The 12,638-nt window shown below is 46.4% G+C and overlaps 1 protein-coding gene across 2 annotated transcripts in view; it reads left to right on the forward strand.

Annotated features, from left to right (window-relative positions):
* Nucleotides 1–12,638, forward strand: part of ABCA4 (ATP binding cassette subfamily A member 4) — a 144,415-nt gene that overhangs the window by 91,958 nt on the left and 39,819 nt on the right. For both annotated transcript variants that reach the window (XM_025288233.3, XM_044944665.2), the window contains 7 exons: nucleotides 815–946; nucleotides 1,895–2,034; nucleotides 2,516–2,653; nucleotides 3,592–3,785; nucleotides 4,862–4,946; nucleotides 8,289–8,494; nucleotides 8,862–8,910. In XM_025288233.3, the coding sequence (XP_025144018.3) occupies nucleotides 815–946; nucleotides 1,895–2,034; nucleotides 2,516–2,653; nucleotides 3,592–3,785; nucleotides 4,862–4,946; nucleotides 8,289–8,494; nucleotides 8,862–8,910 (944 nt within the window). The remainder of the gene's footprint in view (nucleotides 1–814; nucleotides 947–1,894; nucleotides 2,035–2,515; nucleotides 2,654–3,591; nucleotides 3,786–4,861; nucleotides 4,947–8,288; nucleotides 8,495–8,861; nucleotides 8,911–12,638) is intronic.

The following is a 12,638-nucleotide window of genomic DNA, read 5'->3' on the forward strand; positions in this document are numbered from 1 at the left end:
AGCAAAGCTGGGAGGAGCAGGACTGACCCATCTCATTTCTCTCCTTGTTAACTAATATGGTCAGAGGACCCCAAACACAAGTATATTACTTCATGCATGAGAAATGCAACATCGCCTGGGGGCTGGAACACAATGCTTAATAAAAGTAGTATAACATTTTTGACTCTTCCTTTATGCTAGCACTGTTCTAAGCGCTTTAGAGGTAATAATTGTATTTAATCCTCACAAAATACCCCATGAAGTGAGAGTCATCATTTCCCATTTTACAAAAATAAGTTAACAGTGGTGGTGGGCTTTTTCTTACTTGGATCCAAAATTGTTGTGAGAATTCCCAGGCCTGGGTTCAGTCAACTAATTAACAAATACGTGTTGAATGCTTGGGCTTCTCACCAAGACCTTGCACTTTGTGTTGGTGACATCAGGCAAAACACAGACCCATGTGCTGAATACCTTTAACTGAGCCCCCGCAGCGCCAGGAGCTGTGATGGCTGAGTGGGGGAGGGATCTCTGGCTATAAGTGAGCATTCTGCAACTGGAAATCCCAGGGGCCCATCGGCACCTGCCTGTGAGCACTAGGGCGTAAGAGAAGCACAGAAGGAAGGCAGATGTACTCACCCTCCTGGGGGCCCTGAGGACACACTAGTGCTAAGCCCTGTCTGGGAAACTGCTGGTTCCTGCCACTAGTGATGGTTTGGCTTTAACTGAGAGGCATGGGTAGAATTACTGAGAATCCTCTTTGACCCTGGGGTGGAGGCTGCTGTCCTAAGGTGTTCCAAAGGCCAGGCTCTCTGCCACTAATTTCTGCTTTTGGCAGGTCCATCGTGACCGGTCTGTTGCCACCAACATCCGGGACTGTGCTTGTTGGGGGAAAGGACATTGAAACCAACCTGGATGCTATCCGGCAGAGCCTTGGCATGTGTCCACAGCACAACATCCTGTTCCACCAGTAAGTAGAACAGGAACCGAGACCCTCCCGGTGCCCTAACCTCACCTTGCCCTCCCCTAACATGCTCCCTAGAGCGCAGCTGAGGGATGCTGGCTCTGGGGCCAGAGGCCATACTGTTCAGTGGCTTCCCCCACATTTGGGGTCCTTTGTCCTGTTGGCACTGAGAAGGTCCCTCAGAACATGAGACTGTTTCTCTCATGTTCAGTGCTGAGGTCTTCCTGCTCAGGAGACTGGCACTGCCTTCTCTCTGCCAGGGTGGCTGGTCCTGGGGCCCCTTGCTCAGAACTTGCCCAGAAGTCTGGTCACTCTCAGGGACCATGAGGGGACACACAGAGGGGACCATGGCTCCTGTTTTCCTCTTCAGCCAGGCATTAAAAACTGACTTTTGAAGAAGTTTTTCAGTTGCTTTTTTTCCAAACTTTTCTTACATAAAAAATTATATACAGTCATTGAATAAAGGAAGGAGGGATCACAGGAAGGAAGGCAATATAGATTGAAACTAAAAATCACCTGTAATTTCACCATCCATAGGAAACCACTGTTAACACTTTGATATATAATTTTTCAAAGCTTTCTCTTATGCATGTATAGCTATACATATATCTGAAATTATAAAACAGAATAAAACTCTGCTTACCATTTAGTAACCTGCTATTTTAATGGTTTTTTAAACCTAAGATATCATGAACATTTTTGCATGCTGTTATGTATTCTTCTACAAAATAATTTTTAATGTATACATACTATTCCATTGTATAATGTGCTATTTAAGCTTTCAGATATTTTGGTAGGATCAGTATTTTGTCTCATTTTTCTGTTATGAACACCACCACGATGAGCATCATGATTGCTAAACCTCTGTGCTCATCTTTAATTATCTCTATAAGGTAAACTGTTACAAGTGGAAACGCTGAGCGCATTGTGTTTCTCACCGCCCCATCCCCATAGCCTCACCGTGGCTGAACACATCCTGTTCTACGCGCAGCTGAAAGGGAAGTCCTGGGACGAGGCCCAGCTGGAGATGGAAGCAATGCTGGAGGACACAGGCCTCCACCACAAGAGGAACGAAGAGGCTCAGGATCTGTCAGGTGCTTGGTATTGGAAAATGGGCTTCGGATGGCCAATCCACGGTTTCCCAGTGCACGGGGCCTTGTATATATGCATGTGTGCTTGTGTGTGTGTGTGTGTATTCTTAGACTTGTAACAGGAGAGCTCCTAAGGGTTGGAATAATCTATAAAGTTATTCTGAGCATCTAAGAGAAACCCAACTCTGGATTATTTTCTACATAGAACACTATCCTGCAGCAGCCTGGGCTCTATGTGCTCTGAGGTTTATGTGTTTGAACTAAAAATGTGAGAACAATCTTCACATGGTCTGATCCTGGGAGGCAGGGATTTTCTGTTGTGTATTATAAGGCCTGAACCACTAGGGTTCTAAACACTGTGGACATCTAAGGAGGCAGCTTGAAGCTGCTGCTGGATCTAAGTTACCTTCTTTATGTGGTCAGCCCTGGGCCGATCCTTCACATGGTCCACAGCTCCTCTGACCCCGCCGCCTTGTCCCTCTAGGTGGCGTGCAGAGGAAGCTGTCTGTGGCCATTGCCTTCGTGGGAGATGCCAAGGTGGTGGTTCTGGATGAGCCCACCTCTGGGGTGGACCCCTACTCACGTCGCTCAATCTGGGACCTGCTCCTGAAGTATCGCTCAGGTAATGGCCACTGCACATCACCTGTGCTCTCGCTGAGGCTGAATGTGTGTGATCTACTCGCTTACACCTGGCATCTTGCAGCTCAGTGTAGTAACAGCCACAACTACGCTCAGATGTGGCATTATCACTGGCTTGGGGAGCCTAAGTTCCAGGTGAAGCCTCCTGAGATTTTTTTTACCCAAATATAAGCAGGGAATTACTGATGAAGCAGCCTACTTCCCAAAATGCTCTAGAAAGTTCTCTCAACCCAAAACCCTTCTGCCTGGAACAATGGGAGCAGCTCTAAGTAAAATTCCCCCTTGACAAAGGGACCCGAATTATCTACGAAAACCAGGTGTGAGGGTGAGGAGCCTATATTCAGTGCTGTGGATGGAAATAACTCAGCGGGACGCTCCCTCCTCTGTCCTGGCACCTGAAACCAGATGCACAGACCCAGACAAGACAGCAAGCAGAACCACCATAAAAGTAACAGTGTGGTTTAAGCCTGTGCTGTATTTGCCTTCCTGGAATCCTCATTACCATTTTATTTTAAGGACATCTCTATCTAGTATGAAAGAATGTAAGTGTGAGTGTGTGTGTGTGTGTGTTCTTTGCAGAAATGATAAATGTAGCACTTAATGATCCAGAGAATATACTATAGAACTCAATAGATACTGACTGACAGTAATAAATATATCCCATACATGGTGGTTTATTTGCATCAGGCCCTATGCTAAGGAAGAAATACTCTATAAAATAGCGCTTTACAATATGCAGGATGCTATAAAGTGGTAGCTATTGTTATTTTTTATTCTAATATTCTAGACTGTATTGCAGAATACTTGTTTTTATTTATTAACTCCCAGTTTTGCAACCCATGGAATATGGAGTTTGCTATACACTTTCTCCCATCCATACCCAGGCCTGCCTGGTAATTCCCCTGACCCCTGCCTCTGCAGGCAGAACCATCATCATGTCCACTCACCACATGGACGAGGCCGACATCCTCGGGGACCGCATCGCCATCATATCCCAGGGACGGCTGTACTGCTCTGGAACCCCACTGTTCCTGAAGAACTGCTTTGGCACAGGCTTCTACTTAACCTTGGTGCGCAGGATGAAGACTATTCAGAGCCAAGGAAGAGGCCGCGAGGTTTGTGTCTGTCCAGGGAAAGAGCCTGTCCTGGGTGAGAAGGAACGTCATTCCAGACACTTCTACCCAAATCAGACTCCAGCCAGCAGAACTGACCTCTTTGTTTCTGGAACCATTTGTAGATTTTGATAAAAGAACATTCTGAACTCTCCTACAGAAATGCTTTAGCCAACTAGCTTAAAAGACCTGAAATTATTACAGGCCAGAATCCTAAACTACACACGTGGTTTCGTGCAACATAGAAGGAAGGGAATGACATTCTGCAAGGTTACACTGTTTAAAGGACAGTAGTTATTCAAGCTTCCTTTTTTCATTCAAACATTTATGTTAGCTAGTTAAACCCAAATTTCATTGGCAAATGAAAGCTAAGAAAAAGCTTCCCTAGTAACTATAACCCGGAAATGGTGACACGAAAAAAGTGCCAACCAGCAGAGACCACCTCAGCGTGTCAAGAATCCCAGGTTCAAGTGTGGGCTTCAAGGTGAACAGACTGTGTCGCCTTAAGCAAATTCTTTAATTCCTCGTTGTTGTTGGGTTTTTTCCACATAGAAAGTGAAGCTGATAATTACCACTCTGCTTCCCAGGGATGTGGTGAAGATAAATGAGATAGAGTATGATAAATGTGCTTTGGGCTCCTAAAAAGGCACTGCTCACCTTCCAGTTGTCCTGTCATGCCTGTTTTATTGTATTATAGCATTATCTACGCCTTCAGCCCTGTAGTTCAGGTGTCTGGCTGCTTCTGGGTTTTCCAGTCCTGGGTAGATTTCCAGAGCCCAGTGTGCATCCCCGGAGAGGGAGAAGCAGAAAGTCTCACATGGGCCGACCAACAGCTGTCACATAAGTGATGGCAAGCCAAAGGAATCCTTTAATGCTCTCTCCGTGCCTGATTCACACACTCTCAGAACAAAATCAGACAGCCACACCCTCAAATGTTCAGATGAAGTAATAGATTAAAACAGTGAAGAAAAATGTGTTGAGCACACTTGATGTGAGAAACAAAGCATGGTGGTGACGGCGGTGGGCATCAGGGACGTCAGGGAGGCGCTGTAGAAGTGATTCCCGTCCGTCTCTTGTAGGGGACCTGCAGCTGTGCGTCTAAGGGCTTCTCCATCAGGTGTCCGGCCTGTGCTGAGGCGATAACTCCAGAACAAGTCTTGGACGGTAAGGACTCAAGCAGATTGTACCTTGGTCCTGGTCTGGCCGTCATCTCCAGGTCTTGTTGGTGTGTCCAGCTGTCGAGCACTTCAATGGGAGCAAAGAGAACACTCTGTGTGCTTCTGAAGCTCACGGTCATGCAGTTGCTCATCTTCTTTGAGTTTTTGTCTCCTCCTCCATTCCCAAAGAATGTTGAAGTCTTGGGCTTATAAGCCCTCTCCCTTTAATGAGGAACCCAGTCTTTGTTTACTCCTAGCCCTTGCCCATAATAAGCCTGCGTTTCTGGGGTCCCCCCGCCTGGATCCAAGCCACTTTCCTCAGTATCTGGAGAGGAGGTCTTCGAATGGTGCCAGCTGGAGCCTATGAGCCTCGGTGATGCACAGTCCTCACAGTGAACTTCTCCAGAGAGTCAGGTTGTGTGGTGTGGATGCAAAATCTGTGGGTTAACGCATAGCCCTGTTTGTTACACTCCCAGATTTTCTCTCAGTTTCCTAATTTTGAGTGATTCTCCCTTGGATTAGATACAGTGTGTTAAACCTTGTAAGGGGCACCTCCACCTCCAGAAAGATGCAAAACAGAGACTCTCACTGTGGAAGCACTCATGGGGCTATGACTTCCTGGCCCCAGAGTGCTTGTCAACAGCTCTTTCTATTCTCCGCTAATGCCTGCCTCTCATCCTTCCCTGGTTGGGGGCGGTGGAGGGGGGCCTGGGTGGAGGAGAAGGGACGGGGAGGGGGTTGTCCTCAGAATTGGAATACCATATTCCCCATATTCCTAAGTAGGAACAAAACTAAACCTATGTGCTGATCCAAGTTAAGGGGAAAGTATTTGCTTTTTAAAGACAAAGTTTCCTAAGCACAAATATTTTTCTAACTAAAATCTGAAACAAGAAAACAGGCAGTTTGTGCACTATGCTTAAAGCTGAGGGAAAATGCCCGGAGTTGCATCATATTTACTCTCTCACCCTCTCTCGCACTGACAGAACCTGTGGTGAACACAAACATATCTTCTTAGACCATTTCTGTGTCTTTTTCCTAGTCTGCCTTGCTGTAGGCCCCTCCCTGCTTTCCAAATAATTTTTTTGAAATGAATATGTTTAATTACTGGGGCTTCCCAGGGGGCACTAGTGGGGAAGAACCTGCCTGCCAAAGCAGGAAACATAAGAAGCATGGGTTGGACCCCTCGACTGGGAAGATCCCCTGGAGGAGGGCATGGCAACCCACTCAAGTATTCTTGCTTGGAGAATCCCATGGACAGAGGAGCCTGGCAGGCTACAGTCCACAGGGTTGCAAAGAGTCAGACACGACTGAAGTGAAACACACACCCCAAAGTCAATATGCAAACAGAGCCTGCTGGGTGGGGTAAATTTTTTAACTATTACTTTATTTCTAAATAAAGGTTTATTTTCTTTGAATAGAAGAGGGATGCTGTGAATAGTGGGAAGCACAATAAGTTGTTGTGCCCCAAACAAGAGAAGGAAGATCATTTCAATTCCCATTAGCTCCTTGAGAGGCTTTCCACTCGTACAGACTCGCAAACCACACACACTGGCAGACCCCCTTGCCAGACGCTGAAAGCCCTGCCGCCCTGAAGGACCACTTCTGGAAAGGCTGACACACACATCTAAGACACAATTCCTGGGAATCCAGCAGCTTCAGGTTCGATTTCCTTCCTCAGAGAACAATGAACGTGACCCCCAGAGAGAAGTTAGGGCAGAGCTGCTTCCTCCCACGAGGAGCCCTCTAGCCCCTGCATGAAGTCATCTGGAACTGTAGACAATTGAGCCTCATTTGCATGTTTGACATAAAACAAGCCTTCCAGTCCAGCTAGGCAGAAGGATTTGGGTTGAAAGCCACGAAATCCCTCCTCTTGAGTCATTTCTGAAACAAAGAAAGAAGAGAACTCACTGGGTGATCCTGACTCTGGGAGGGTTACTCGCAAAACACACAAGAGTTAGGCTCTGGGCGCCCAGAATCCCTTCCCCTTTGACCTGCTTCTCAGAACAGTATGCTAGGGAACTGTCTCTTTAAATGCATGTTAATTAGATTTTTAACAAGTGTTTTTATTTGTTTAATTTGGGGCCATCCCTGCAGCATGTGGGATATTACTCCCTGACCAGGATTCAAACCTGTGCCCCCCTGCGTTGGAAGGCAGAGTCTTAACTACTGGACTGCTGGGGAAATCCCTAGATTTTTAATTTTAAAGTAACATATGCTCATGCATAAAATTCAATTCTGATTGCATGAGTATATCAGGTAAATATCTGATACTGGATACTTCCCTTTACCCCATGCTGTGCTTCCTGCACTCCATCCCCTTGTCCTTCTCCACAGCTTCTCAAACTCCTTCTGCATTTCCTGTGAGCTGGGATTTTTTGTTTATTTGAGGAAGCAGATGCAATTCCAAGGGAAGTGGTGCAGTCCTCCAAAAAGCTGGGCCAGGCCTGGGTGTGTGATATAAGAAGTGGGGTTCTCATCTAGCTTGGTCACCAGGTCCGGGTCTACTTCTTGGTCAAGTCCCATATACCCTGGGGCTTCCCAGGTGGCATTAGTGGTAAAAATCTGCCTGTCAATGCAGGAGACATAAGAGAAGTGAGTTCAATCCCTGAAGTGGGAGGATCTCCCGGAAGAGGGCATGGCAACCCACTCTTGTATGCTTGCCTGGAGAATCTCATGGACAGCGGAGCCTGGTGGGCTACAGCCCATAGGGTCACAAAGAGTTGGACACGACTGAAGCAACTTGGCACACACACACACACACACACCTTTGGCCAGACCAGAAAAATGAAAGCAATTTTGACTCAGGTTTGTGGTGATTAAGAATGAGCAACATTGATGACAAGAGCTTTCTTACTTCAGATGATGTTCATAATAAGAAGAGCAGCTATCACTCATCTATGGGCCAGACACAACATTCTCAGTGGTTTCTGTAGATTAACTCATCCAAGCCTCACACATAACAATAATATGGGTGCCACTATTTTTCTCTTATGCAGATGAAGAAACTATGGTATGACCTGCCTGATGTTCCATATAGCTAGTAAAGAACAGAACATTTGATCAAACAAAGGAGAAAACTGGCACAGGAATGTTATGTGAGCTCCCCAAGGTTACACAGCTAATTTGGGGGGAGTTGGCCTTCCATCTCCATCTCCCTTTCAGTGCCTGTCACAGGGTCAACTAAGTTAAAAACAGACATGATGGAGCAATATTCCTCCACAAGAATCACTACTGCTAAAGGAGATGGGCCTTCCTCAAACGCAAAACAGAAGAAAGTAGAGGACCTGGGTAAGATCCCTGTCTTCCAGCTTCTGGAAAACAGTTGATGTCAGCCTTTTTCTTGTCTTAGGGGATGTGAACGAACTGACCGATATGGTTCACCACCACGTTCCAGAGGCGAAGCTGGTAGAATGCATTGGTCAAGAACTTATCTTCCTTCTTCCAAATAAGAATTTCAAGCAGAGAGCATATGCTAGCCTTTTCAGAGAGCTGGAGGAGACGCTGGCTGACCTGGGACTCAGCAGTTTTGGAATTTCTGACACTCCCCTGGAAGAGGTGAGGCAGAGACTCCCGCTGGTTTCTGTCAGGCACCAGAGAGGTAGTTCCTTGCCAAAGTCTAACACAAAAGTCTAGAAGGGAAATTTTGTGCAAGCAAAAAGCTGTAATTCCTTGCCCAAGCGTAGCAGCTGTCTTCACTTTTGGCTTACTTCCTCCTGCCTTCATCCATACTCACACATATTTTACATAGCTGTGGTCACCATGTGCACACACTTCTGTATTTACAGAAGAATATGTTCTTAGATAAAGAGTCGTAATGTATTCCCTTCCCATTATGAAGCAATACCCAACAAAACTGAGCCTGGGTTAGATTTTCTATAGACTGGGAATGCCTAAACCAAATTCTCTTTTTCCTTCTGGACAGATTTTCCTGAAGGTCACAGAGGCTTTGGATTCAGGACATCTGTTTGCTGGTATGGCGCCCACGTGTGCAGTTTGCCCCCTCACTAAACCCTCATGCTCTATCTCGAAAACCTAAGGGAAAAGTCATGGAAAACAAAGTAGACTAACACTCCTGCATCCTATTTATCTGACCCCCAAATAACAGGCCTTTTGAGTTCTTGGTTATATGACACAGGAAAGGTAAGTGGAATTGGGTCCAGGTGGGAAGATGCTGGGTGAGTCGGGAGTCTTAAGAAGGTCAGGCTGGGAGCTCTGCCACCGCCAAGCTTCGCATCCCGCTTCCTGGTCTCCTGTCCCTTCCACATCACCACCCTCATCTTCTCCTCTTCTCTCTACCAGGCCTGTGATCCACTCTGCCTGCAGGGGTGACAGCTCACAGAGCTCTTAAGACAATACAATCCAGATGCAGCTGGACACCTGGCCTCTTTGAGATGGAGATAAAACAGTTCTGAGCCCTCATTTAGTGCCCTGAGGAATTTTGAAACTGTGGGGACCATAAACGTTGTGGGTTCTGGGGGTTTCTTATCCCCTTCCACAATTTCTACCAAATCTCAGAGCCACAAAAAGCACTCACGATTTAAGTGGTCTTTACTGTGGAGGATGGAGAATGGGAGGATGGACGTGCAGGAGGACTTACCTGCCACAACACAGGCCACTTCTGATAGAAAAACTGACATCCACCCAGTCTGATAAAATCCTCTCCCCGGCTTCTCCCTTCTTGTTCCATTTCCCTCTCCCTGGTCATGTGCAGAGCTCCGAAGCAATTCACCTTTGCTGACGTGGGCACCTGCCACGGGTTACCTCTTTCTACCCAGTGTGACATACCACAGCATTTTTCTGTACAAAGATTGTTTCCTCTCTGTTTCTGGTGCCTGCTCTTAAGTCATGGTTTTCATCTTGCTTTGTAAGTGATCCCGGCTATGTCTAGAACTATCAGTGATCCAATATATCAGCCCAAATGTGTGCCAGGATCCAGGTAGGTTGTGTGGTGGCCAGAAGAGGTGGCCATCCAGGCAGGGTGGGGAGTAAAGAACAGTGCTCTGGAGGGAGTGAGAGCACCTAGCCACAGGGCCCAGGTCTTCTTTCCAGCTTTTCAGACACAGGAATTAAATTCCCACAACTCACCCAAGGGCAAAAACTCCCATTAACCAAGACCAGAATGAAAACATGATAATTTATATTAGAAACTATGATGAACTCAAGAATTGGGGCCTTTAATCTGCACAGAGTGCTTCTGCTTAATAATTAGTCCTCTTAGAAGAATAAATAAATTCGGAGAAGGCACTGGCAACCCACTCCAGTACTCTTGCCTGGAAAATCCCATGGACGGAGAAGCCTAGTGGGCTGCAGTCCATGGGGTCATGAAGAGTTGGACACGACTGAGCGTCTTCACTTTCACTTTTCACTTTCATGCATTGCAGAAGGAAATGGCAACCCACTCCAGTGTTCTTGCCTGGAGAATCCCAGGGACGGGGGAGCCTGGTGGGCTGCCGTCTGTGGGGTCACACAGAGTTGGACACGACTGAAGCGACTTAGCAGCAGCAGCAGCAGAAGAATAAATTATAAATCAGAAGAGTGGTCATTCTGGATATATTAATAGAATAGGATATTCCAAAGAGACAGAGGTAGGAGTTGAGTGTAGCCTCTACAATGAAGCAGGCCAAACACCAAACGTGAATTCTATAATTTGTTGATTGAGTGGCTTTGGGTGCATGTGTGCTAAGTTACTTCGGTCACGTCCGACTCTTTGCCTGCCAGGCTCCTCTGTCCATGGGATTCTCCAGGTAAGAGTACTAGAGTAGATTGACATGCCCTCCTCCAGGAGATCTTCCCGACCTAGGTCAGGGTCTAAGCCGCATCTTATGTCTCCTACATTGGCAGATGGGTTCTTTACCACTAGTGCCACCTCAGGAGCCCCTTTGGGTAGATACTTAGCCTCTTTTTTTGTTTATGAACACTCTTAAGATTCATTCCCTTAATAACTTCCATGGATAACATATAGCTGTGTTAATTAAATTTATCATGTCATACATTATATCCCTAGTACTTATTAATATTTAGTTTCTTTGTACCTCAGTTTCCTCATACGCCAAATGGGGATGATAATAGTATCCACCTTTGAAGGTTGTTGTTCACTCACTCAGTCATGTCCAACTCTTTGTGACCCAATGGACTGCAGCACACCAGGCCTCCCTGTCCTTCACCATCTTCTGGAGCTTGCTCAACTCATGTCCATTGAGTCAGGGATGCCATCCAACCATCTCATCCTCTGTTATCCCCTTCTCCTCCTCCCTTCAATCTTTCCCAGCACTGGGGTCTTTTCTAATGAGCCAACTCTTCACATTAGGTGGCCAAAGTATTGGAACTTCAGCTTCAGCATCAATCCTTCCAATGAATATTCAGGACTGACTTCCTTTAGGATGGACTGGTTTGATCTCCTTGCAGTCCAAGGGAACTCTCAAGAGTCTTCTCCAACACTACTGTTCAAAAGCATCAATTCTTCAGCACTCAGCCTTCTTTATGGTCCAACTCTCACATCCATACATGATTACTGGAAAAACCATAGCTTTGACTAGACAGACCTTCGTTGGCAAAGTGATGTCTCTGCTTTTTAATACACTGTCTAGCTTTGTCATAGCTAGGTTATTGAGAGAATTAAATGAGTTAAAGCATGCTAAGTCTTAACGCAGTATGCAATTTCTGTTAATGATTCAGCAATACCCTCATCTCAGCACTTACAAATATCTCTTACCTCAAACTCAGCCATAGCTTATACTTTACAAAAAACTAAATATCCATTGTTTTATTTCCTTGTCACTATAACCCTATGAGGCTGGTAGGGCAGGGATTGGCCCCATCTGGGGAAAAGAAATTAAAAGTGTTAGTCACTCAGTTGTGTCCATCTCTTTGCAACTCCATGGACTGTGGCCAACCAGATTCCTCTGTCCATGGGATTTTCCAGGCAAGAACATCTGGCGAAACAGCTCTTATAAATTGGATGACTTGCCTTAAAGTCATATAGGCTTCTGAGTCTTATTCCTTGGTCTCAGTTCTCAAATCTAGGGCCCTCAATTACACACTCCTACTGTCTCCCATTTTTCAGATTGCTAATTGCATTTGTCTGAAAGGGCTGTTTTTGAGGCCGGCATTTTTCTGATCTTGTCTTCAGAGTCTGAAGGAGCTGTGGCTGTCTATGGAGTCATACATTGCATGGTACCAAGAGACTCCAGGCCATTTCTGAAGGATGTCTCACTGCCAGTGGCCTCTAGAGGGTAGCAGAGAGCCAGGGACAAACGGGCCTGAAGCCCTCAACTCTGATCTGAACAGTGGCCTCCAGCCTGGATGGGGTTTCAGGGAGAGAGCACAGCTCAGAGGACAGGCATGAAGACAGGCAGCAGAAATCCTGCCAGAGGGAGGGCCGGCCACAGCGAAGGCGTCAAAGCCAAGCCCAGATCAGGAGAAAGGAGGCAGAACTGGGGCGCTGGTGCTGAGTAGTCAGTGAGCCTGCAGATGGTCACTCTCTGAGTAGTGAGCCTGGTACACAGCTGGTGCCTGTGGACATTAGCTGAAAGAATGACTCAGCTGACCCAGCTCCCTCTGCAGTTGAGAGAGACGTGGGGACCAGCCAGCCATCCTCTAAGCTCTCTAGGTCCAACAGCACATTCTGCAAGTACATTTTAATTAACTCTAGCTTCAAAATAGCTGATGACTTGCGATGGTTTATAAAGCACATTCACAT

Source organism: Bubalus bubalis, chromosome 6, assembly GCF_019923935.1.
Source record: "Bubalus bubalis isolate 160015118507 breed Murrah chromosome 6, NDDB_SH_1, whole genome shotgun sequence".
NCBI classification, from domain to species: Eukaryota; Metazoa; Chordata; class Mammalia; order Artiodactyla; family Bovidae; genus Bubalus; species Bubalus bubalis.